A 25,952-nucleotide genomic window follows, 5' to 3' on the forward strand; every position below is an offset into this window, starting at 1 on the left:
TAATACCAGACAAACTTCTAGTAGGAGAAATAGTGTCATAAATATAGATTAGTCATACCTGCAGTTCGGATTGAATTTTAAGACCATTCAGGAAAAATTGTACTGGTTTGAAGGAGTGATTGCCTTATCTCCACCAAAAGTCAACACGAGTTTTAATAATAAAAGGTCCTCCTGATGCTTTACAAGTTGGACTTGTGGAGCAAAACTCTAGATCCTAGCAACAATGGGAGAAACTTGGGACGAACGATGACAAAGAAGACCAGCCTTTGAAGAGTGGGCAACAAATACAGTTATTAGTTGAATGTCCCTACTTGAACAGAATGTCAATGGTATATTCATAGAGCCCAGAAGTAATCCTGAAACTGAAACAGTCTGAAAAAGGTGGATCCTGGAAGGTCAGAAACCCGAAAAAGAGTCTCAGAGAGGACGGGCGCATGGCGATTTCACACAGTGTGCTGTAAATTGTCGTACTATAGCGACCTTGATAACTATTAAGGACTGCAGAGGTACTATTTATGCATAATGTACTATTTAAGAGACAGAGCGTGATGTGGTCTGTAGTGATGAGCTGATAACATCCTAATGTCCTGATGCATATGCTATCAATGATTTGTGGATCCTTTAATAGGGACCCCGGATCGGCGGATCGTAGTTATCCTGAGAGCTCTGTGTAGCTGTGAATGCCATTAACATCAAATTAACATCGCACGCACCATGGGATATCATGGGAAATAGAGAATACTGTAATATTTGATCAGTCAGTCAACATTTCAATCCTAAAGGCTCAAGCGCTCAAAGTTCAAAGGCTTGCCCAGAAGTCATGTGAGAATGCGGTATTACTGGTCATGAAGGGGAGTGAATACCAGTGAGATAATGAGGTGAAAGAGGAGGCACACCACCTGATAGTCGGTGAGATGCTATATTTAGCTGAAGATGATCATCATCTACTGAAGCTTGATGCTTTGATGCTTGAAGCCTATTCATGGAACAGGGATACAGACAGGTTAGTAAAATATGTAAGAACCTATAATTGTGCATAGCGTAGGACTAGTCCTTGATGTACTTGCCACACCCACATAAGTATATAACACGCTTTAACAGTAAACTCGTCTTTGTGCTCATTTCATCCCATCCCTCTACAGACATGGACACTCCCGAGATATCCTTTCCAGTGAACATTGAACAGCATGTCATTAGCGGAAATCTCAATAGTTCGATGCTGCAGAACTTTTTACTAGGTGAGAATTGTTGAGCTAACCTTTGGATGCCATACGCATTGTATACTAACGCATGTTTATATTAGGAATGTACACAATAGTCTATGGTGGAACGGTCTACATCTACCGTACGCGGCCACGCTTGTCCTTTAATGGACAACCATAATCTACTGAAGCTAACATGATTCTTAGTGTCTAGAAAACCGTCAAACACAAATAATCGCTTGTGTCTGGGTGCCATTTCCGTGCTGTACCTACTTTCCCTGCTAAACGCCACAGCCTCAGGATGGTACTACATCAACTGGTCGCTTATCGTAAACGGGGACACCCGAGACTCCATGTTCCTGGCCTCTTTAGGATCCCCGGCTTGGGAGCTCCCGTTCCAGTCTCTGGTAACTGACCTTTCATTAGTCGTGTCTGACGCACTCCTGGTTGGTTGAGATCTTTTTGAATGTTCGGTGGACGGATTAATTGATCATTGGTTTTCTCGGCCACAGATTTGGAGATGCTTTCATGTCTGGGGTCAATCAATCAAAATCATTACGATCCCATCTTTGTTTCTGGTAGCAGAGCTCGGTACGAGACTTGAAAAGCTGTTCCATACAGTATACTTGACACATTTCTTGTGAAGGTCTTTCAGTCACCCATATATCATTTAACGGAGTCATAAAAGGCGCCCCCACCGACGCCAATGCAATCCTCATCAACAACATCAGAACTGCCCTCATATTCATCTCACTAGGTACCACAGTATCCGTCACATTTCTCATTGGTGAAGAGATTGTAATGTTTTCCGTAGTAAAATCACACACACACACACACACACAGTTGTATATGTCAAAGTTACGGGAGTATTGATATCACAATTCTAAATAACGTATACAGATATTTAGGGGTTTGATTTGTATAGTAATTCAAGTTGTTTTGAGGGATTTGGTTAGGGTTTTAAAGATATATTGGATTTCACAAGACTAATTCTGAATCTCGAGTATAAGTGCTCTGGTCTTCCTTTGAACTGGCTGACTTCTCACTTTGCTTGACTTCTGAACTTCTGACTCTTACTTAGTTCTGTGACTTCAATGCTATATCTCAAAACTTTATACTAATTCACTCGAAGACTCGTGGGTACGATCCTTCCCCTCAGCTCCCTCCTCGAGCTGTATTTATAGGTTTTTCACCCCGAACTGCCCGACGTTCTGATTGTACTCGGCTATCGTTTAACCGGCACTATTGGAAATGACTCCGCTGGGCGCTTATCCGTTACCGCGCTTGGCCTGCCTGCTTGTCTATTCTGTGTACCGTGACCAGGATCCTGCATTCTTGTTTATCAGACTGGTGCCTTGTCTTTCAGGGGCTGAGTTTTGTTATTATCATGACTTCCATCCACGTTAACTGACTTATCAAGCAGTAAGTTCTATTCTTATAACTGAGGTCGCCTTTCTTGCACTTGTTTATATGCTTTGTTACCGGCTATCCAGACTGGCCTTTCTCTCCGTTTGCCGTTCACGACACTCTGTGAGATTTCCCTTGCTTTCTGCCTCGTTAAGCTTGTGCTGTTTTACTTTGTTAAGCCCTATCTCAGTTATTTCATATTTGTCTCTGCTCGTTTTGATTTTACAGTCATATCCGTGTTTCTATGGCTGTCATGTGTGCACACACATCATTGGTTACAGGATACACACCGCTTCCGGGACCATTTCGGGATCAAAGAGGAGATATAACCACATTGTATCCGTAATTGTCGAGTCCAACGCAGTGTATTCCCTGGTGCTTCTCGTTGAAGCAATCATCACCGTTGTCCCGGGATTTTCAATTATCGAATCACCCGCTTGGCCGGTGTCAGAGTTTATTGACACGATTCTGTTCACGGTAACGGTATGTGTGCCGTTCTTGATTATTGATCACACCACCCACCTATATACCATGCCTTATTTCAGGGATTGATACCGACAGTCATGATTGCCAGGCTCGCGCTCACCAGCTCCGAAAATAGCGACTCATCCGGAATCATAACTCATGTCTCTGCCCTCGATTTCAGCCCAGATAAAGGCAGCACCCGAAACGTGGATGCCCTGAGTGCGAGCGGTGAAATTATGAACTCCTCTCACTCTGTGCATGGAAAAAGCCAGCACGAAATTTTAATGATTGGGTCGGAGAAGAAGCCTGACGACAGTCAGGTTTAAGATAGTGGATAATCTTGCATTTATTTGGTGATGTGTCCTTGGAACTTGCACCATGATTCACAATTATTTTCCGAATTTGGGGTAGACAAAGCTACATACTGCACCCTTATCTAACTTGCTTTACCGACATCGCTTTTTGTTCCCTACAGTCCTTGTACAGTCGAGTAAATCATTAGTGTACACTGGTAAAAAAGTTTCGGTTGTACTATATCCGCAATATCAATTCTGTACGTATACTCCTTCTCAACTCCTTGGACTCTACCGGTCATTGGCATTTCCTCGATTGGTCGAGATCAAACTCCGATCGACCTCCGAACAGCTTTCAACCACTGGCATGTGACATTTGAACATCCCTAAGAAGCTACGGTTGGAATAGTTCTAAGGTCAATTTCGAATGGTTTAAGCGCCCATGATCATCGGCGCTTACAATGCTGCAGCGCGAGATCTAACAATTTCGAATGTATCCTATACTATCCAGAGGAATATTCCGGATACGTCAAGGGATCTAGTATCTAAAGTAGAACAAAGGAAGTCGAAAAGAACGCCACCAAATGGCTGGGCAGCGGCTTCAAAGTCCATCCCCGGCGGCGGTATTATAAATCATCGATATATGCGGTTAGTCTGAGCTCAGGTGGTACTTCACATATAAAAGGTGGGAGGGCCTCCTTCAGTTCCATCTCTTCCCACCTACAGATCATATATACAATGATTCAACAGCCTCCTCCAGTACAGCTTCCAACCCTTGATGCACATGATGCAGCAGCAGCTCAGTCGGACCCAAACCACGCGTATTATTGGGCTTACGGGGACTGGGCTGGTGGATGGACACTCGATTTTGGACACTACAAGGGCATGCCCATGAACGAACTACCGTATTATGATTATCTTCTTTGGACTGAAGAAAATTGTCATACAGAACGAGTGCGTATCTTCTCACGAGTTATCGTACATTTGTTCTTTCACTGATATGAATTTATACAGGTTAGTTTTCAACATGCATTGTATCAGTACACTATGGGACTTCAGGATCAAGTCAACAAGTGCCCTGGCGATTTCATTATTCCCTTCGAAAGCCAACACTGCGGAAAGTGTATCAAGGATTGTGGAGACGCATTTTTGAGGTTCCTCGTTGCTAAGCGCAAAACACCAGAAGAAGTACAGGTAAGCACATAGCAATTCTGGCAGCTCATCTCAGTTATTCAAATCAGGTTTCAACTTTCTGATACTCTTTCACGCAGAAATATGAGCTGTTCTACCTGGCTCTCCAAAATTATTTGAACCAATTGGCAAATCAAACCATTAAAAATCTAGGTGAGTCTTGACTCAGGTATGTATTGGGGAGCCTTATCTCAAGGAGTTAGAGCTAGAAGATAGATCTGACAGAGAGCATGTAGCCACCAGCAGCTCCCATTCAAACAAACAACTTGGATACATCTCTTCCCAGCCTACACAAGGTTTCTATCAGTCTTTCTTCTTGATTCTCTTGCTATTCCCCCTGTTTTATGTTAAAGCCTCCCGAGACCGGGATAATGCATGTTGGCTTTTGTAGTATACACACTTTACAATTCTCACCAGGGACTTGTTTCATCATTGTCCCTTTCTTTGTGGCACCACCGTGGAATTCTTTCTTCTTTTTAATATAACGACTTATAACCATTTTCAGGAAGCAGTTCCCGTTTGAACTTTGGCCTTCTTACCCCGAGCAGCAGCCAAACCCAGCAAGATTTGCAACTTTCACCGCGTAAGCAAAATGCGAAAGGATTGCAATCCCCACGAAACCAAAGGTTGGTGATTTCTAAAAAAAAATAGATGGAAATATTCTTAAATTAACTCTACAGACACAAAGAAAGCGTTCCGTACCGACGAACCGAGCACAGTATCAGTAGGCATCATCCTCTCAGGGAATTCGAGACGAATTCTTACATTTATTGTCTAGCATCCACGCGACGCAACGATGCATTACCGCCTTGCTCCCCTCCGCTCACAGGTTACATTCTCACACGTACACTTGCTCATATACTTACCAAACGCATATATTGCCAGATTCTGATGAAGATGAGACGGGTGGGAGAGAGATCATTGTGATTGATAGCGACTCTGAGGCGGGCAGTAGCACTAGCAAGTCGGAACGGTCATACAAGAGTGCTCGTTCTCGTTTATCCCATAGTAAGGCGGCTCTTTGGCATTAGAATGATATGGGGAACTGATACTCCATGCCGTTATGGGAATAGCACCAATGAAGATCTCACGCCGCACCGTTTAAGTTTATCAGGAATCAGACTACAGCAGGCTGAAGGGTAGTCATCTTCATTCACGCTGCTGCACGCCAGTACGCAACATTTTCTTATCTGTATCTAAAATTAAGGAAGGACCTCATCATTAAAACGCACATTCAGGGAGCGCTGGAAAGGGATCAGGGGCAATGTGTGTATTCTATTCCTAGACCAAATATCTTGCGATTTGCTTGGCCTTCGAGGAAGTAAACTGTAATCTGTAATGCTTAAAAGATGGTTTTGTAGAGATCCTATCACTGGAATAAATGATGATAAAGTTTATCAAACCGTCTAAAAACCACAAATCCCAGTGTCACTGAGCAACAGTGAGCAACACAGGAACGAATCACACAAGATTGCGGACGCGAATCAAATGGCGAGGGAACTTCCGACGTGCGGAGATCCAAACAAGGTGCTACGGAGATTCGGTGTTTGTTTCAAAAACAACTGCAACTTTAACCAAGCCACTTTGCAGAGTCGCACCACGGCACTCGGTCAACTTGCACACTCTTGTGTACTCTATTGGCCCAAATCGTAATGAGCCATGTTTTTGTAATCGAACAACTGGCTCACGGACGTCCTCCTATGGAGTTACTGGAGTTGACTAAAAAAGAGGCCTAGCGGAAGCGAAATGCAACCCTGGCCATCTTGTGTACTTCTAGGAAGTCAAACTCTCGGAAACTCGGTCAGAATCCTTATTCTTCCAGTTACGTTGCAGAAACTTTACCTGCGAAAACGCAAAACGTCGAATTAAACTGGACTAAATTTCAACCAGTGCCAATTTTCATACTGTAGTATTCTGAATACCCACTCTTCGGGCATTCAAAATATGTTGCGTGTATTTGCTGTAAATGCCACATATCATGCCTTGTAAAACGGGATCGCAGAATATTTATTGGGTCGATGGTCATGTTGGAGTCCTGTCCTCACCGAGTGTGAAAATTGTGAGCGCCTATTCGGAGATAAAATTAACAACTCTCGGCCTTCTGATTATCAAATGGGACTAACCATTTTGACCCCTGTCTGCTATTGTGCACCCTCTACCCTAAACACTCATAATCAACCTTTCACTAAAATCGCCACCTTCCCTTTCTTTGCAACTAATTTTCAATCCCTCACACTTCCTAACAAATTTGATGATTGCAATGGGCTGGACACCGCCATCTGGACGTGAACCTGCAGCGCTCGATCCCGCTTTGATAGACCAAGACGATCCGGAGTACGATTCCAGTTATGAAGCTTTCTATGGAGAACATGCGGGTGGCTGGATATTTACTTTCGGTAAGCATAAAGGCGAGCGTCCTCAAGTTCTGCTATAACAAACTTAAAAATGCTGTATGTGATGCTCTCCGGTCTTCTCCGTTGCCAACTGAATTGAAAATCGTAGCGAGTGTACCAAGAGGCGTTCCAGAGATATCGCAATGGTCTGCTGGACATAATACAGGATAAGTACGACGATTTTCGCGTTCCGATGGGAAAGAGGCACCGAAGGAAACGGCTGCGCGAATGTCGCGATAAGCCATGGATGACATGGCTCATCAGTTGGGCTAATAGGCATGAAGTAGTAAAGGACAAAGTGATGGCTTTAAATTCTTGATCTGCGACGTCCACTGAATCCTTTGAAGTATGACATTTTCTTACAGGCTCTTCGGAAATATCTAGATAGTCCGCGTCATCAAGGTGTTTACCGGGATATAGGGGAGAGATTGCTTCCGGAGGAGTACGAAGGCGACCTGGAAGGTGAGGATGAATATGACAAGGAAGAATACAGCCAGGAAGATATCGATGACGCGGATGAAAATGGCAATCTAAGAGACTTTGTGGTGGACGACGATGTGGTTGAATACGAGGATGACGCGAACCAACGATCGTGAGTGATGTTCTTTCTGGTTCAACTCTGAGATTAACGCATCAGATTATCAGTATATTGAACGATACTGAGGATGACGACGCCAATTCAAGGACTTGTAGATCGCACACAAATCAATCCGATTCAAATGACGATGATTCTGATTCATGCTCTGACTCTGACTCCGATGATAGCTATAATTCTCTGGTCTCAGATAATGCAGACTATATTGACCACGATCCTTTCCCTGCAAGTGTGTTCCCTATCATTCCATTTTTTACACTGTGCCGTGACATTTACTTTTATCGCACAGCGCCAAGAAAATGCCCCCCTAGCCCGCCGCCTGAACGGAACTCATCGGGTACCTTCCAGACCGTGTCTCAAACCCCGCGCAAAAAGAGGATAGTTGAGTCGTTACCCACTCCCACGCGTACACCATGCACAAATAAGAAGCATATTACGTCCACGCCGTGTTCTGGGGATCCGTCGCCCAAACTTCAATCTAGAGGATACACCAGGACCCGGTGAGTGTATTTTGCCGCATTTTATCACAGATATTTGATATTTAATCCTGTGCAGTGTCCTTATGTCTGACACTGAATCGGACTGCGCCTCGGATGAGGATGAAGAGCCAGCACAATCCGTTAAAGCAAACGTAGAAAGCGCTCAGATGTTTCAGCCCAAAACATGTATGAACGCAGTTTACCTGCCTCAAAGTATGTCGGCCATTTCACGATCTCCCGCAGTTTCTCGGTTTTACATGATGAATATATCAGCACCGACCAAACGGGCGACGCAGAAAACATCAGCAACTCTGGCGACGCCTCAAACAGGTGAATATACATTGCATCCGTACCTATTCTTTTCACCTATTCCACCGATCCAGATGTGGTAAGCGACCCGGAAGACGACACGCCCTTACCAGAATTGTATGAGAGATACGCGTCTGGAAACGGCAGCGACGTTTGGACACCAAAATCCATCAAGCATACTAAAGGCGCATCCCAGAAGGCACTCCAGCCCACTCTTCCTCCGACCCCTGCACCTACACCGGCGAGAAAGAAACGTAAAGCTCAGGAGGCAATCGAGTCGGACTCGGAATACGTTGACAGTGGGTTGAAAATTTACACTGACCTGTATCCTGTCTGATAGTTATTTTTTTTTTCAGGTATCTCGCCTCGAAGGTATGCACAGCGAATGGAATCGCTTCGAACTCGAAACTCTCAGCGTAGAAAAGAGTGATGTTTTTGTCTAAAATTTTAATCTTCAATTTCTTGGTTCGCAAACCTTTATGTGCACTTACCAAAGGACCTGAGAGGATCTCCCATACCCTCATAGACTATCCCTGGTTAGAGATGGTACTTTTGTGACCTTGACTCGCAAGAGAACTCCGGTAAGGCCGTCTATCTAACCGCCTCGATGATGTTCCTGGAAAAGGGAGGAGACCAACCGAGCTAGGTCATCGCCTGGCATGATCATCAACGCAAGTTTTCTAAATTTATTTCCCATGGCGATTTTCAACTGTCTGTTGCTTAGCCTGCCTGCCAAACAAATTGATTTAATTTTGTTTTTCTTGTATTCTCATCTGGCTCTAGTCGACGATATAACCTGCCTGTATTGCCTGCTTTCATGCCTCTGAGTAGAATACCATCGAATGCATTTCTGTACAATTCTTATATGCTTTCCAGTGAGTAGCTGTCGATCATTCAATATGGCGCTGACGTGGTACAGCTTCATCACTGGTCTGCTGTTGTTGCTATTTTTGATTATCTTCAATTTCAGGATCAAAAAAGGCCATCAGATCAAGCTTCAAGTAGACATATATTGAACTGATAATGCAGGTCACTTGTTGTTTCATCCTCTTCCAACTCTCAGCTGCTGAGCAGCTGCATCTTCATATTTTTATTGGCCGATGCAGCAAGACGCTACTATGTCGAACACAGTAGAAGAACTCTTCGAATCTTTAACAGGGGCTCAGAACTCCGGCTACTTGACGATAGGGATGTTTGCTCTCACGGGTAAGCTCTTGATACCTTTCCCTCTATTTTGAACTGGTGTATCCTGATTTGCTGACCCGCAGTCTATGAGTATCTTCTCACCTTTGAAGATGAGGTACAAGACCGCTACTTTTCAAGTTGAGCTAGGCTAAGAGGATGTTTGGATATCTAATGGTAGAAAACGCACTTCTGGAAGGGCCCGTGTTCATTTTCACAGATACTGTTTTTCGTAGTGGGTACCCAATCTTTGACCTTTGAGATTTACCTGATGAAAATTTACTTCTCGTGCAGAATCGTTACTTTTCTTTCTGTATAGTAAGGTGGATGCAAAAAAACTTTTGTCCCTCTTCGAAGCATATATGCTGATTTCGTAACTGGTATTACATCTGCAGCTTCGTAGCCATATGTAAGTTATTATTTTGAGGCTTTCGATCGGTTCGGGACTGGTCTGACTGTGTTCATTTAGTGCACATTGCAGAGAATCCTACCGAATCCGTATGTACAACAATTGTTCAGTATGTTATACATTGACAAATTTTAACAGCTGTAATTGTCTTCGAATCTCCCGACGACGAAAAGTATCTTACCAGCATGTTTGCACAGTTGCGTAAATGGAGCCGGTGCCGCTTTTTACATGAGTGCCGTCATCATGGGTGTAATCCAAGGTGTGTTGCAATGCTAATGCGCTGCATGCGCACAACCGAAACTGACACTCTTTCATTCTACTTCAGCCATCCTTGTCATCCGTATCTGGTTTCTGTTCCCGGGACAAAAACGAACGCATTTTTTCCTCTTGTTCTTTTTCATAATGACCAACGTGTTCACAATAATTTTTGTCGTCGCTGTGGCGAATGATATGAAGCCTCTGAATGTACCCTCCAGAGGCACAATCCCAGGCTGCCTAATCTCGCAACCTTCTTACGCCTGGTCTGCCTTTTTGCCATCGTTGGTATTTCATGTACGTTCTGATTTTTAAGCATTTTCATTGTTGTGGACGGAATTGATCTTGACGCTTATGTGCATTATAGACTGGACTGTACCTGTCAACTGTTCACGAAGCAATGCATGCAGAGTGGCAATATTCCAAGAGAAAAAATTTGCGCCGGAGGCTGCTAACTGAGTTGGTCATAGTTTCTCCATAAAGTACTTGTTTTCTGATGACTCCATATTGCCTTGATAGTGGGGGCGCACTCTATTTTATTGTCGTTTGTAAGTTATTTTATACTTTCTTCTGACCGCTACCCCGGCCAACCCTCGCCCCCTCAATAGGCTCCGTTGGGTTTACAGCAATTGGGTCGTTCCTCACGAATATTCCCCTGGTAATTATTGTGCCATTCCTATTACATTGCTTCCTTCGAATGACGCTGATACAACCTCAACCCAACGCATGTCAGATAAGCGTTCCATCCATATTCTCGCCGTACGTCACCCGTGGATCTTCTAATAACCCAAACAATATATATCTAACAGAACTATTTTACTTTATCAGGCTCATAGTCACAACATGCTCTATCGCCACATCGCGTATCATGCTCGGACTTCGATCATCTTTCGAGGAGGAGGAGGCACAGCTTCAGTGGGATATAAATCCCATCGTCATCGTCACCCCGGAATCTATAGTCGAGAAACCCCACTCGAGTGGTACCCCATCGACTAAAGCGGCGCACGTAGATAAGGGTTCAAATATGTTTGAACAGCGGGATGTGTACTCTGGGAAAAGCTTTTTTCTTCCCTTTGAAGAGGAAGTCGAAGGGAAAGTCGAATCTCGTGTTCGTTCAGTCCAATTGTCGTATGTATAACCAAGTACGCAATTTACCAACTAAGCCTACTATTTTTGAGGGAGCTGCTACTTGAGTCACGGTTTTTGCACTTTATCCCAGAATTTTAGAAGGACCGAGGACTAATCCATTGCATTCAAAATCACCATCCTCCACATAATCTAAATCCTTTATTATTAAATTGATACAAAACCCACAAGGGATTAAAGCTACTAGTGTCAAAAGGATACTGACAAAGAGCCAAAACCATTAATTAACGTATCGTATTGTCGTACTTTGGAATGTATGCTATATGGATGAATGTGCGAATGAGGAATATGCGATATGAAGGGTGACAGGTATTCGTGTATGCGTGTGTGTGTATGAGTCTTGCAAAAAGAATGAGGTATATCCGCCAAAAAAATGCGAAACGATCGTCCGATGAACCATGAAAAAGATTATCTGGGAAGAAGGGAAGGGGGAAGGGAATCTCAAAGAAGTATGGTATGCGTATGATGAAATGATCCAAAAACTAGAAAGAATCCAAAAAAGGTCCAAAAATAAGTGTTCAGTTCGAAAGCGAAGAAAATGCCAAAATTGAAGATAAAAATGATGAATGAAAAGGAGAATGACGACGCGTCTGCGTCGCGTCAAAGTCACGTGCAACATTTGTTCTTCGAAGACTTGCCAAAACGGGGCTGATACGGTGTCGGAGAGTGCAGGCCGTAGAAGTCAGCTCTGTCCTGCTCTACCACTATGCCCGAGCCACTTGCAAAACAAAACAGGATGCCAAAAACCACAAGTCACGAAACGCGAATGAAAATGCACAAGACGAACCCAAACTTCAAAGCCTGGCCATGACCCCAAGCAAACCAACGAGCGCGCCCAAGGCGCTGATGAAGAGCGCAGGCCATGCTCCGGCAGCTAGCAATGCTGACGGCGTCCCAGCGCTGAATGGTGTATAGGATGGCAACGAATCTGGCTGGTTGAACGCGTCGCCCGTTCCTCCGCCTGTCAAGTTGGCACCATTTGGCTGCAAAGAAGAAGAAAACATCAATGTCTTAGTCACAACACGATCTTGTGATCGACCGTCGAATGCAAGACTCACTCCGATGGGACGCGACAGGTCTGTGAACGTGCAAGTACTGGCCGTGCACAGACACTTTCCAGCAATGGGATCCCAGAAAGGCGTTGAACAGTTGGCAGGGACTAGAAAGTAAGAGCGAGAGCGAATAGGTAAGTAATCATCAATGTATGCATTCCATCTGACTTACGTCTGTGGCGTTCAGGCTGTCCTTGGGAGGTGTCCTGGGGTGGGTTAGGCTGGTCAGGAGTGGGATGCTCGGTTGGGCAGCCATACTAGTTCGGAGGTGAGACAAATCCATCATTGGCCAACTACAACAGACAGACTCACGCAGGTGTAGAAAGGGAAATCCGAGAACGCACAATGCGAAAGAAGGCCATTTTCATTCTTAGGAATACCGTTGCAAATCTGGGCGCTCGAGTCCACTTGTGGTGTCGTGCACTTCAAAGGGGCGAAGTTGCTGAGCTGGGATACAGGAACTGGGTTTCGTACCCATTCCAAGAGTTGAAGGTTGGAAACGATCCAGACTTGTGTATGGTGAGTTTACCGTACATTAAATCTACATAAACGTGAGCTTACCGTTCTGCTGCTGTTGTGCCCAGTCCAAGAAGGCGTTAATCATGTTAATCGTCGACATTGGCGCATTGACGCCGGGATATGTCCTCTGAACCAAAATTAGGTGCGAAACATGGAACGCTGGGAATGGAACCCACTGATAAATGAATAGGATGGGTGTACAATCCAATTGGTTGACGCTTTCCGTTGTAATGGTCGGTGAACGTTTTCTTCATGTATTCCAGAGTCGCGGTGTCATTGACTGTGCTAGCTCCGTTTGCAGCATCCCTAAAATCTCTTTAGAATGTAGAAATTTCCAACCGAAATATCTGGACTTACAGCCAAGGATCCATCAAGTGGGGACCGACTACTCCTCGCTCATCAAAGAACGCATACATTGGTATTTCCCAGAAGCCTGGTAATTTCGGTTCACCACGACATGTTCCAGGGACGGATAGGCAATTGTTCGCCATGCCGTTATCTAGCGTGTAGGGCCAATACGCGTCGGTGTTAGGATCCGTGACGGGAATAGACGCTGCTGCACTGGAATCATAGGTAAATGCGGACTGGGCTAGGAGCTTCAGAGTGTCCACGGAGTAATTGAGGAATGGTGCGCGGAAGCCTTTGATGTCGGATAATGGAATACCAGCAAGAGCATTTAGAGCGATGAGGTTTCCGTTTATTTCCTGCGCCGATGGTGTGCCGACATGGGTCATGCTATTGGGCGGGGCCGAGTTGATGATGTGTGAGTGAATTTTAACAACGAACTGATAACTGTCAATTGACGACATACGTGTGATCAGCAATTTCGTTGCCCGCGACATACCAATCTGTACAAAAATAAAAATAAAAAGAGGCTCGGTCTCATTTCCCCTACAGCGCGAATGCTACGTGGATGGACTCACCAGTGACCAAAGTGTAGTTGGTGTAACTGAGCGAGGTGAAATAGGTCATTTTGATTGGGCAGCCGTTGGGATTTACGCGTTGGCCTATGAATTGGTTGACCGAGTCGAGGGTGTAGGACTGGACTGCATCATCGGCAGTGAAGACGATGAACTGTGGGACGTCCGACTAGAAGGAGGCGGGAGAAGCAATAGTCAGCCACCAGCACCTATCGCTGTCATCCGCACATTCCATGTTACAAGCCTTCCGCGGAGCATAGATGCTTTGCGTGCAACATGAGGGAAAGATGAAGCGACATAATTCCGCCGCAAAACGCTTTAACTGCACTGCGTACTCACCGGTTTGAGTCCACCTGGCGGGTCGGTGCTCGCGCAGTTGCAGTCGGGCAGCTTGCACTTTGTCGGATCGCATGAATAGCCTGCTGCTGAGGGACTCGTCGTGGGGCCAGAGATTGCACCGTCTTGGGCGATAACGCACAAGGGCAGCAGGGAGAGCAATAACGCATATGGAAGCATGGCGGGCTTTTTTTACTAGGAGTTGGTGGTAATGTAGACGAGATATGTGAGAAGCAGATACGCTGCTCGCCGTGTAGGGTGGAGGCCGGGAACGACCTTTGGCGAGGGCGATGTTTTGGGGGAGGGGGAAAAGAAGGGCTGGAGTTAAAAAGAGCGGAAAGGCAATAAAAGAAGGAATACACAAAGCTCACAAGTTTGTGAAACTTGACAAGTGTTCTTTCTCACCCGAGTTTGGGAGCCATGCTGTCCTGCCCGCGCTTAGTCAACCACCGCGTTACTTTTCCCTCTTCTCTTGCTTTGCTCTTCTGCTAGCCACCCGACTCAATGGATCCTATTTAATCGATCACATGTATTCTACTGCACATGCACCCACTCTCCTCCCATATATTCTATCCAAACATACGGAAGATGTTCTCCGCTTTTTGTTTTGTGTTCTCTAAAAAGTGGCTCTCGACCTGCCCGTCTATTTATAAGACCCACAAAAAATCTATTTATGGTTCATCCGCATACGTAACGCTCCGCTACGGCAACTTGTATGCGTACCCACAATTCGCCGACTAATAGACGTCGATGCGCTAATGTTCCTCTCGTCAAGCTCATACCTTTCAGCACTCCTTTGCTGTACCATGCCATAGAGGGTGGACGGTGGAGGTGGATACGTGGCAGAGTTATCTATATTACCAAACAACCGGGCGTGGAGACTGAGTTGATAACTCTAGACTGGCCTTCGTTTTAGGAGCGGCCGAGCGGACTGGAACGGTAACTATTACCGATTATATGCGCGTAATCAGTCATGCATACTCCTACTCTACCCAGATGTAGTTTCCAGTATAGACTGCAGAACCTCACTTCAACGTCAAATATACCCTCTAAATACTTCGCATGCCAACTGGCTTCAAAATCGGGTGTAAAGCGCACCCAGACGCTCAGCAGGCTGCTGTAGAACGCGGTTTATGAGCTGTAGGTGCCGTCAGCTGTCGGTTCGTTGTCTTGCCATCGCTAAATACTCGATGCCGTCGCTCAAAATTTAGTGTGCCACGCATCCATGCTTCCTTTCACTCTCCTAACTTTTCTCCTAAGCAGGTCGCTAATGCCATGCACACTAGAAGCACCAAAAATATTACCAGAACAATATAGAAAATTAGGCGCATATATGTCGATTTCAAGTGATATTGATTGTTATATCGGACGTTTTGGCCCCATATTGAATACAGAGGTGGTGTGAGGTCGCAGGTTTGAACGGCCTTCCATGATCCGTAATTCCCATAGCCTATGGTCGACGTAAAAGGAATATGTAAGGCTCCATGATGAGCTTTACATTCCTTTGAAACAGATAGAACGCACGTCTGTTTATGCTGGCAGCAGCAGCGGGATCCACCAAATGGAAGCAGCCACAAGTCTCCACAGTCCATTCCGTGACAGTCGCTTTCGAGAGTCCAGAAGGTGCAGCTGGCCACCGTTCACTAATACTACCTATCTACTTATCTATCCACCAAGGTTCAAGCTCACGATAACCCACAGCAAACGCCAAAAGTCATCTGCTTCCAAGCTCAATTGACTTGACTCTGCGCTATGGCCCAAGCTCACCGCGACGCGGCGAAGGCAAAAAAAGAAACGCTCGGCAGACTCGGAGCAGCTGACCCGCGGCGGAAGCCAAGCCGTCGTGTCCATCAAACCCTTGGTTCATACGCCCAATTTGGCTACTCATTAGCTGTTTTTGGGCCGTCGCTCCACTTCACAGGGTTATCTCTCCACAATGCGAGAATGCGAAGGAAATGGACCTAATTTCTGGCCAGCGGAAGTTGGTTCGATACAAGAGGTAGAAAAAATAGCGGTTTGTTATCTTGCTCCTTGATGCTCGAGATATTAACTTTGAGCTTACAGACAGCTACGGAAGACACGGTGGCGGTTGATTATTAGAGAAGTGAGTTTCGAAATGCACTTCGATTTGGTATATCCCTTCAAAAGCATCAATGTAGCTGAAAGCCGAACAAAACCAATTTCACGTACATGTATGAAGCATAGTGCGTCAGTCTACCACATTCCGTGACATATTATTATTCTGCGCGCATTCTGAGGTTCGACTATCTGTCTATGGATGACTACTTTCTTTTTTTGACGGATGGCGCTGCTGACTGGATACACGTCCTTGAAATAATGGAAGACAACGAGACGTAAGTTGACGGTATTACTCTGCTGGTTGTGGTTACCTTTCTCGACTTATCGATGTTCAGGTCCTACCAAACTTCTATCCGGCTTCTAAATCCGAGGACTAGAAACCTTCAGAAAGTCCTTTGTTACAGGTATAAGCAATCTGACGTTCTGGTATTGGTTATCTTTTTGATATTTCTTATTCTTTTAAAATTCATGTCAAATATGACAACAAAAAATAAGCTGTAGATTGCTGGTATATACAAAGCCTGGTAAGATTTTATGGTTTTCCGAATGATGGCATGGTTTTTTCAGATAGGATCAAGATTGTGGGTATATGGGGTTCTTCGGGTGAGCGTGAGTGGGCCTACGAAGGCTGGTTGGAAGTATGACACGGCGTATCGCTCAGCTCCGTCCAAGAAGGTAAACCAAACAACTCGGGAAGGGAATCCCAAAATAGGCGACGCTTGGATTCCAAAAGGCTACACATACGGTCTTTGCATGGGACACAAAGCGCCGCTGTTATCTCTGACCTTTTGAGAAAAAGGTCCGAGGGACGAGGCAAGAAAATCGAGATGAGGTTGTTGCGAGAATGCCTAAGGAACAAACGTGCCTGCAGGTCAATACACGACGCACAAACATTTTGTAGTGGTAGCGCCCTAAAAGCGTTGATCATGTATCGTTCAACGGCATTTGCCATTTTCATTTTTCCTTTCAGTATTTGTTTTGCTGATGCGTGTGATAGGCGGGCAGTGGTGCCGTCATTACGCTGAATGCCATCCATGATTTCATCCTCGAGAAGTGATATCAGCGAAAACTGAGAAAGGGAAAAGAAGAGGTTTACTCACCAAGTTATATTCAATAGCGCAATAATAGTATACAGTGGGCAAAAGCGTTTGAATACGAAAGTCCTCAAGCAGATTAAGGAGGTCAAAATCCTCGGTGTATTCCTCCCTCCAAGTATCCCCCATAGATGCATCCCAGCCTTCAAGAGTGGTTGGAATGTCTTTTTTGAGTCGCGCCAAAGCAGAGGTATATAATGTGTCGAATTGATATTTCCGCCCCAGTCGAAGCATAGCCCCAATTAGAGGTATGCTAAGGATCTCAGAGGTTTGGTAGAATCTAAACAACAACCAGTCAAAAAAAAAACCAACAAAAAAAAACAGAACAGCATTGTCTACTTACATTTCGTTATCATAAATAATCCCGAGAACATGTATCCAATCGTGCGCAGCGTCGTCTGCCAAAGAAACCACCGGGCATCCGTCAACAGATCCTGTCTCAGGATGTGCGATCAGCAGCATGTCACGGAAGACAACAGAGTGCCGTGCCATAACACCCCGATGGACGCGAAATTGGGTGTCCTCGGCTTGAAGCGCGATATTTCCATCCTCGAACCAAAAGCGCGTGTTTTTCGAGATTTCCGGTGTGGATGCATTGCTAGACGAGTCATGCTCTGTACGTCTTCGCTTCAGTGGGTTAACAGGAAAGGTTGAATCAACGTTCGACATTAAACAATTCAGGGGGTTTTGCGAAAACGACTTCAAGTTCAAGTTGGTGGCTTTAAAGCAGGTCAAATATAGCTTGTGACGCCACAAAGACAGCGAAGTCACGATGCTGTGACGGGGTGTGAAAAGTCACGAGCCCCATGGCCACTCTCGGCACCTCTCAGCCCACAGTGGACCGATGTAGCTTCAGTATAACTTCCAAGCCTAGTCCTCATAGATCTCCTCAACTTGAAGCTGGCTCTATCCCAAATCCCGGTCAAATCTCTACCACTTGGCACACTTCTCCATATTCCAGCCAAGTCATGTACATGTATTTATTTCTGCCAACAGTGATTTAGTATTAGTAGTATTGTTGCATTGTCGCAGTTACAACTCGGACGCACAGGGCACATACATAGTATACCTAAAAAAGGAAGTCAAATGGACAAATAAGGAAATACTTATGAGGTGCTGGGGCCCTGGCAGCCTGGCTCCAGCATACCACAGCTTGTTGATTTCCCTCAACATTCGGGTTGAGCATTTCTTCACAAGGGTATGTGATGCAAACACGAGCCACTCCCTGCCCCTGTCAATATACAGACATGGACCGACGTAGCTTTACTGTATCAAACTTCCAAACCTAAGTACTTCTCATAGACCTCCTCAAGGCTTTATTCCCGAGTCCCGGTCAAATCTCCAACACATGGAAATATTCCAACCTAGGAAGAACTAACAACATTCTTCTCCAATGTTCTGTCGTGTACATGATTTTATTTCTACCAGTGATTGACTACATTATCGTAGTATTTGTTATATTCACGGACACGCAGGCACATTGTATACCTAAAAAAGGAAGTCAAATAACCAAATAAGGGAATACATACAATGTGCTGGGTCCCTGCCTCCCTGGCCCCAATCGTCAACGTACCATCAGCGACTAATTTGCCGATTTCCTCCAACATTCGTGCTTTGCTTTGCTTTGATTGGTTCCAACTACATATTATGTACTAGTTACATTACTAAGTAATAAACGGATTGGATTGGATTGGGGTTGGATTGTGTTGAATGAATAAATGAATAGAATGTATGAAATTGAATGAATAGATGGATGAATGAATGAGTGTATGTGTGTATGCAATGCAAAAATGAAAAGATGAGATAAATGAATCAAGGTAGAACGATAGTGATAGGTTGTATCGCGCGATAGATGTGGATAGGATGAATGTGGATAGAATGTGGATAATAACAAACAAACAAACAAACAATACGGTCGTCAAAAACGGAGTAAAAAAGAAATAATTACAACCAGGACCAAGATCATCATCGATGCAATGCGTCATAAAAATGAGAAGCAAATCCGACGTGAGAGCGGTAGCATGAGCATGGAGGTGGAAACGGGAATAAAATGATAAAAAAACCCGCGTTACACGATTAAAAAACGAGAGGAAAGGAAAGGGGGGATATCAATGGGGGAACCCGTTATAGGAAGAGGGGGGAGGGGTATGGGTATATGCAGGCAGGTATCAAATCTCGATGGGGACGAGCGGGCGGGCGGGTTGCTGATTGCTGATTGCTGATTTGCTTTCCAGGCTAGCTAGCGTCATAAAAGGTCGTTAAAAAGTCGGATCCCAGGCTCAGATGAAACTCCAGAAAGGTATTTCAAGGCTTCGAGGAGGGAAGGGGGGCGTCATCCTCTTCCACCACCACCTTCAGCAACCTCGCTGAAGGGCACACGTCCCCATCCCATACCCAAGCTCACAGCGAACGACGCCCTCTTCCTCCCCGAGTCCGCTGTAGACGGCCGCTTCGCCTTCTTCTGCCTAACAGGCGTCGCACTATTCGAATTCGAATTTGAAAGAGGAGATAGGAAGGCGGTCTGCGATGGCGACGCCGAAGCCGACGATGTCGATGCAGAACGCGATTTTGATTTTGTAGTGGGTGTGGCTGCGGTGGCGGACAGCAGTGCCGAGTTTGAATTTGAAGGTTCAGAAGAGCCGTTGGCTGACTCGACGGACGACAGGGATGTTACGCCAGACGACGATGAGCTGCTAGCGCCACCAGACACAGACGACTCGGACGAGGATATTCCCTTTTCTTTCTCCTTGTCCTTGTCCTTGTCCTTATCCTTGTCTTTATCCTTGTCCTTGTCTTTCTCCTTGTCTTTGTCCTTGCCAACCTTCCGCCTAGCACTGCTACTCCGACTGCTAGTCCCACCATTCCTGCCACCAACAACGCCTCCCCCAGGCGGCACGAGCCCAATAAACGCCGCATTCTCCTGTGCCCGATCGCACTTTTCCGCAATCCGACACGCAGCCTCCACCGCTCGTTCCACCAACACGCGCGATCCCGAGTTCTGCGGCGTATGCGCCAGGAGATCTACACCAATTCAAGAGTCGGTTAGATTAAAGAATGAATTTCAATGAATTTTTGCCACCCGAGATGGATGCGATGGAGATGAATAGGAAAAAAAAAAAAGAAACTGACCTCGATAGAGCAGGACATAGCGCATCACCCTCTGCGTCGGCAAGATCGCGAGCTCTCTCACAGCAGGCGGCTTCTGCTTGCGCGGTACCGGTTTACCCGGGCTCGCCTCTCCTCCATTCCCCACACCACCACCACCATCGACCGTTCCCTCCAACACACGCAACGCAACCTCCGGTCCACCTCTTCCCCTCTCCCTCTCCCTTTCCCGCTCCAACTCCCTGTCCTTGCGCCCATAGATAGACATGACGCCCCCGTCGAGCCCCAACGACGCGATACTCGGCATACTCCTGCGCCACGTGCTCACCGTGCGCTTCAAAGGGCTGACAACGGGCGGCGGGTGGCTTGGCTGGAGGTGCTGTCCATAGCCATGCCCATGCCCGTGCCCATGACCAGAATGCGACGCAGCAGACCCGTGCCCGTGGCTCGACCCCAATGCAGCAAGCGCGCTGCTCGACCCAAACGCGCCGTGTCCATGGCTGTGGTTGCTCGAGAGGTGCCCATCATCCGTATCCACGCCGTCTCCCACTACACCAGTCGCTGCAGCAGCATGGTACTCACTCGCACCCGTACCCGCAACAACAGACTTACTCTTCCTCTTCCTCAAACCCATCCCACCCTCCTGATTCCCACCCCCATTCTCATTCCCATCCACAAACCAACCCCCAACAACCGCACACCACCTCACATACGCCGCACCCACCTCCTCCTCCCTATCCACAAACGCCCGCGCCACACCACCCACACTCGGCCGCGCCTCCATCTCCCGCAACACCGCCGCGCTCACCGCCGCCAGCTCCTCCGCGTACCGCAGCATCAGCGGCGGCGGCGGCGTCGCCGTCGCACTCGATAACAGCGACTGCAGGTGCGCGAGGTAGTGCCGCTCGGTCAGGATGAGCTCGCGGCAGGTGAGCACGGCGCGCTGTACGGCGAGCCAGGATGGCGAGGGCGGTGGAGGATGGTGCGTGCTGGTTGTTGGACTTGACGGTGATGAAGTCGCGTTGCCCCGATCGGCACTTGAACTCGAGTTCGAGTTGGAATTCGAGGAACTCGATGACGACGAGGCAGAAGACGATGCAGGGGACGGCGAGATATCTGCGATATCCTCCCAAATCTCCCTGCCGATTTCTCTCAACACTCCATCCGCCTCCTCGTCTTCGTCTTCATCTTCATCCCACACAGCCTCTTCCATAAAACTCCTCTCCTCTTCCACAATCTCCTCATCCACATCCCCCCTCTCTCCTGCATGCTCCAATTCCCCTCTTCCCCCCTCCTCCTCCCTGCCCCTAACCAAACCCGCCCGACTCTCACTCCTATTCCTATTCCTCCTCTCCCTAACCCTCTCCCTCCCCCTCTCCCTCGCGCGCACCCTCTCCATCCTCCTCGTCCACCGCCCCAACTCGCGCATCCGCTCAAGCTCCCTAACCAGCCCCTCATCCGCAATCCCTTCATCCGTCATCGCACTCGCAAGCGTCCACCGCCTGCGCCCCAGCTCTTCCCCCTCGCTGATCTCCGCGTGCCGTCGGAGGAGCGGGGGGCGCGGAGGCGCGTGTGGGTGGGTGTGGGTGGGTGTGTGTGGGTGGGTGGGCGCGTGGGTGGGCGCGTGGGCGTTTTTGTGTGAATCCGAGTTCGAGTTTGAGTTGGCGTTGGCGCTCGAAACACCCGATGGAGCCAACTTGGACGTAGGCGACGCATTAAGCGAGATAAACGGTGTACCACTCTGAACCGCTGTCCCCACTGTCACCGTATCGCGCTTCTTCCTAAGCTTTCCACTTGCATTTGCATTCCCACTTCCACCCTCCTTCCCATTTACACTCTCCTTCCCCTCCTTCCCCGCCGACGTCGAAGGAAGATCAAAATCCGACTCGGATCCAAGCATAAACTTGCTGATCTTCCTCCTTTCCACCACCACCAGCGATGTTGACGACGCCGGGGGAGGGGGCGAAATAGACCGCGTATGATGCTCGATCAACGCTCGCACGCGCCCGATACCACCTCCACTGCTGCTACCACCAACGTCCGATGAGGAGCGCGTGTGTCTGTGCGACTGTCCGTGCGCTTGTGATTGTGGATGGGGTTTGACGAGCGATGCGCGGCGTTTTCGGTTTGGGGGTTCATTTTCATCTTCATTTTCAATTTTATTTTTATTTTGGGGTGGATGTGGATGTGGATGTGGATGTGTGTGTGTGGGTGGAGGTGCGAGCGTCTACATCATCAAGAAAAAAAGAGAAAAAGAAGAACAACGAAAAGAATCAGTTCAGCAATCGATGATGCAAAAAACATAAAACATCAAATATAAAACGGAAAACGAAAAAAGGGGTATCCCAACCCCCAATCCCACCGGAAAGAAAAACAAGCAAAACAAGCAAAAAAAAGAAAAAAAAAACTCACGACGCGCAATATCCCCTGTTTCTCAACCCCACCACCAACACCACCAATACCACCTTGCTCTCCCTCTCCCTCTTTCTCCTTTTCCTTCCCTTTTCCACCCAACCCAACCACCAATTCCCCATTCCCATTTCCACTCCCATTCCCATTCCCATTCCCACTCGGACTAGAACCAGAAGAACCAATCCCCGTAGTCCACCTCTTCCACCTCGCAAACGACGACGTCGATGACGTCGAAGATACCGTTGAGGGCGGTGTCGTTATCAAAGTCGAGCCTGACGCCGATGTTGACGCCGATTCAGAGGTAGACGCCTCGGACCCCAAATTGCGCTGTAAACTCGGGTGTGCATGTGCATGCATCTTCGTCGTAGTCGTCGTCGTATCCATTGAAGGATGCGAATGAGAATTATGATGAAGATGAGAAGGAGAAGGAGATGACGACGAAGAAGGAGGAGGAGGAGGAGGAGGAGGAGGAGAAAGGCCACTTTCGCGTACACGATACGTATCCGGGGATATCTGACCCAATGACGAAGTTTGTGATGCTGATGTCAACGCTGACGATGAGGATAATAATAAAGATAAAGATGAGGATGGTTCCGCAGTCGCAGTCGTGGACGAGGACGGGGTGCTAGTGCTGTTAGTAGCAGTAGCAGTAGTAGCAGTAGCAGTAGTGCCAGTAGCAGAAGCAACAACAACAGCGCTCCCATTCGCACTCCCATTCGCACTCGCACTAGGGTTCAAATGAGAACTAGAACTAGAACCCGAGTTGGACTCGGACGCACGCCTTCTCGACGGGCGGAGGCTAAACGTCCTCGCAAGCAACGACGCGCGCTTCGAACTCTTCCGCGTCTGCGCCTGAAGCTGAAGCTGATCGACAACATGCGGCGGCGGCACATCAGACGCACTTATAAACACCGCGCTATTCGGTGTGCCTGGCATTCTAGTCGCTGACGACGACGCTGAGGAGGGGGAGAGGGAAGAGGGGGAAAGCGAAGACGGCGAAAATGAGCGCGCGGTTGCTGTTCCCGTACCCAACGACGACGACGCGGAGACAGCGCGCGGGGTGACGAGGACAAATGTGCTTCCCGAGCTCGGCGTGCCGCTGCTTGCACCGCTCGCGCCTATCGTAACGGTATTAGGTGACGTGCTTCCCGCGCTCAGATGAACAAAGGACGTCGAGGACGAGGATGGGGACGCAGATGTAGAGGAGGAGGAGGAAGGGGGCTGGGTGTGTATAGGCGGCGGGAGGTGGTGGCGCTTTTTTGAGAGTTTGGCTGGAGACGCAGAGGTAGAGGCAGAGGGAGAGAAAGCGGTGATGGTATCCGCTGAATCGGTGTGTGCGTGCGAAGGGGTATATGCACGGTGGTGGTGGTGGTGGTGGTTATAAAAAGAGGAAGAGGAAGAAGAGGAGGGGTGATGGTGAGGGGTATCGGTATTGGTATTAGCAAAAAAAAATGAGGGCCCAGACCGTTTACTTGAATGGGCTTTGTGTTCGGCCGGTGGCTGAGGCTGGTGTCGCTGGGACAACGCAGCGTCCTGACTAGCTTGGTCGTGGTGGTGGTGGTGGTGGTACAGACCCAAGCATTCTGACTGTGAAGCAGCGGGGGATTGTGGATGCGAGCAAGGCGTGAGGACGAGGTATGGCTCATGGGTGTCATCATCGTCGTCGTCATCGCCATGACGCGCACGCGCGGCAGGTGCAGCGTGGGTGCTGGTCTTGGGCGTGCTCGCGGTCTGCATGTGCGTGTACGTGACTCCGGGACCTATGCGCTCTTCATTATGTTGCCGTCGCGAGGCAGACGGAACGGGCCCTCCGTGGTTTATATTAGAAGAAGCAGAATTATTACGGTGATGACGTCTGCTTCGGCTGCTCCTGCTGCTACCTGACCTGCGTTTCTTCAGCTTGTTGGAGGGGGACGATGGCGGGGACGGGGACGGGGAGGAGGAGGAGGAGGAGGAGGATGCACGGAAGGCCGCCGGGTCGAAAATTGGCTCGGCGGGAAACGCCAGGGGCAGCAGCATCGGTGGCGGACTGGGTGGGTTGCGGCGGCGTCGTCTGTCCTTCCTACTCGTCTTTCCCTTGACGCTGCTCACGATAGAGGACACGCCCGAGGAGAGGAGGCTGATGCTGGAGAAGGACGAGGCGACAGAGGAGGCGGTGGTCGTCATCGATGCGGAGGACGGGGCGCGGGCGAGCGGGTTTTTGGAAAAGCGGTATGGGTTCGGGTGGGGGAGGAGGAGGGAGGGTGAGAAGGAGGACCATGTCGAGGAGGACGACCGCGACGACGACATGGGGGAAAAGAAGAACAAGGGTCAGCTCAGCTCAGAATTACGCCAAGGCTATGTATAGGAGTCCAACTTGCCTGTCATTTAATTTATTTTCTTATCCCTTTATGCACTCAATCCGTTATAAACCTCCAACTTCAAAATTGACGTCATTTCACACTTGTGTTTTTTTCACCTTTTACGCTATAAAATGCCGGCTCTGGTTAGATTGCGGGCCAGAGTGCTACAAGTCACTTTACCTTATCTTCACATAACATCGATAACTCGATCTTCCCCCAAATGAACCGCAAATCCTTCCTTCTTTTTCGCCTCGGCTTCTCCTGCTCGGCACCCAACCAACACCACCGCCCCCATCCAACCTACCACATCTCTCTCGAAATGAACAAGGTACATTCATACCCAAACACAACTTAATTAATTCTCCTTTTCCCAGGTCCCCTATGATTCGAATCGCACACCCACTCGCAATTCTCAGACTCCTGCTTCTCGATTCCTCCCTCTTCCCTTCTCCTTCTCTTCTCGTACTGGCCCTGCCTCGTTCTATCCTGTTGTATCTGTCAAACCCCAACTGAAAACCTGCTGAATATATCCGAATCTTCATCCAGCCGAGCCGAGTTTCTGGGAACTTGGAAAGACAGCCGTACTTTTGACTGATGCTGCTTAGTGCTACGTTGTTTATGTGCTATGCTCTATTTTCTGTCATGCCTCGAGGGTCACGTCCAAGTCTGAATTAGGCACTGCCTGGCTGGCAGCACCAGATGGACACAAACAAAAACTCCCTTGTCGACATCTCAACACTCAACTTGAACGTCCTCGACACTCAACA

The 25,952-nt window shown here is 47.7% G+C and overlaps 7 protein-coding genes across 7 annotated transcripts; 4 read left to right on the plus strand and 3 right to left on the minus strand.

The window, feature by feature from the left end:
- Positions 1 to 2,453: 2,453 nt before the first annotated feature.
- JR316_0000278 (uncharacterized protein) lies at positions 2,454 to 3,400 on the plus strand (the record flags this gene model as incomplete). The annotated part of the gene is made up of 3 exons (XM_047886093.1): positions 2,454 to 2,539; positions 2,891 to 3,092; positions 3,155 to 3,400. The coding sequence occupies 3 exons, from the start codon at positions 2,454 to 2,456 to the stop codon at positions 3,398 to 3,400; spliced, it is 534 nt and encodes a 177-aa protein (XP_047753839.1).
- Positions 3,401 to 4,105: 705 nt separating this feature from the next.
- Positions 4,106 to 5,286, plus strand: JR316_0000279 (uncharacterized protein; the record flags this gene model as incomplete). The annotated part of the gene is made up of 5 exons (XM_047886094.1): positions 4,106 to 4,321; positions 4,382 to 4,561; positions 4,639 to 4,711; positions 5,064 to 5,188; positions 5,239 to 5,286. 5 exons carry the CDS (start codon positions 4,106 to 4,108, stop codon positions 5,284 to 5,286), a joined length of 642 nt encoding a protein of 213 aa, XP_047753840.1.
- A 1,532-nt stretch (positions 5,287 to 6,818) lies between these two features.
- Positions 6,819 to 8,764, plus strand: JR316_0000280 (uncharacterized protein; the record flags this gene model as incomplete). Its single annotated transcript, XM_047886095.1, has 9 exons — positions 6,819 to 6,954; positions 7,065 to 7,249; positions 7,317 to 7,543; positions 7,597 to 7,775; positions 7,836 to 8,046; positions 8,102 to 8,238; positions 8,299 to 8,355; positions 8,409 to 8,633; positions 8,691 to 8,764. 9 exons carry the CDS (start codon positions 6,819 to 6,821, stop codon positions 8,762 to 8,764), a joined length of 1,431 nt encoding a protein of 476 aa, XP_047753841.1.
- A 2,284-nt stretch (positions 8,765 to 11,048) lies between these two features.
- JR316_0000281 (uncharacterized protein) lies at positions 11,049 to 11,504 on the plus strand (the record flags this gene model as incomplete). The annotated part of the gene is made up of 2 exons (XM_047886096.1): positions 11,049 to 11,308; positions 11,498 to 11,504. 2 exons carry the CDS (start codon positions 11,049 to 11,051, stop codon positions 11,502 to 11,504), a joined length of 267 nt encoding a protein of 88 aa, XP_047753842.1.
- Positions 11,505 to 12,120: 616 nt separating this feature from the next.
- On the minus strand, positions 12,121 to 14,333 carry JR316_0000282 (Chitin deacetylase 7; the record flags this gene model as incomplete). Its single annotated transcript, XM_047886097.1, has 10 exons — positions 12,121 to 12,309; positions 12,385 to 12,485; positions 12,551 to 12,635; positions 12,691 to 12,887; positions 12,940 to 13,024; positions 13,074 to 13,203; positions 13,255 to 13,632; positions 13,709 to 13,745; positions 13,821 to 13,986; positions 14,157 to 14,333. 10 exons carry the CDS (start codon positions 14,331 to 14,333, stop codon positions 12,121 to 12,123), a joined length of 1,545 nt encoding a protein of 514 aa, XP_047753843.1.
- A 2,518-nt stretch (positions 14,334 to 16,851) lies between these two features.
- Positions 16,852 to 17,995, minus strand: JR316_0000283 (uncharacterized protein; the record flags this gene model as incomplete). Its single annotated transcript, XM_047886098.1, has 3 exons — positions 16,852 to 17,277; positions 17,333 to 17,606; positions 17,670 to 17,995. The coding sequence occupies 3 exons, from the start codon at positions 17,993 to 17,995 to the stop codon at positions 16,852 to 16,854; spliced, it is 1,026 nt and encodes a 341-aa protein (XP_047753844.1).
- Positions 17,996 to 19,658: 1,663 nt separating this feature from the next.
- Positions 19,659 to 25,132, minus strand: JR316_0000284 (uncharacterized protein; the record flags this gene model as incomplete). Its single annotated transcript, XM_047886099.1, has 3 exons — positions 19,659 to 20,347; positions 20,456 to 22,658; positions 22,844 to 25,132. 3 exons carry the CDS (start codon positions 25,130 to 25,132, stop codon positions 19,659 to 19,661), a joined length of 5,181 nt encoding a protein of 1,726 aa, XP_047753845.1.
- Positions 25,133 to 25,952: the final 820 nt, after the last annotated feature.

This window comes from Psilocybe cubensis, chromosome 1 (genome assembly GCF_017499595.1).
Source record: "Psilocybe cubensis strain MGC-MH-2018 chromosome 1, whole genome shotgun sequence".
NCBI lineage: Eukaryota > Fungi > Basidiomycota > Agaricomycetes > Agaricales > Agrocybaceae > Psilocybe > Psilocybe cubensis.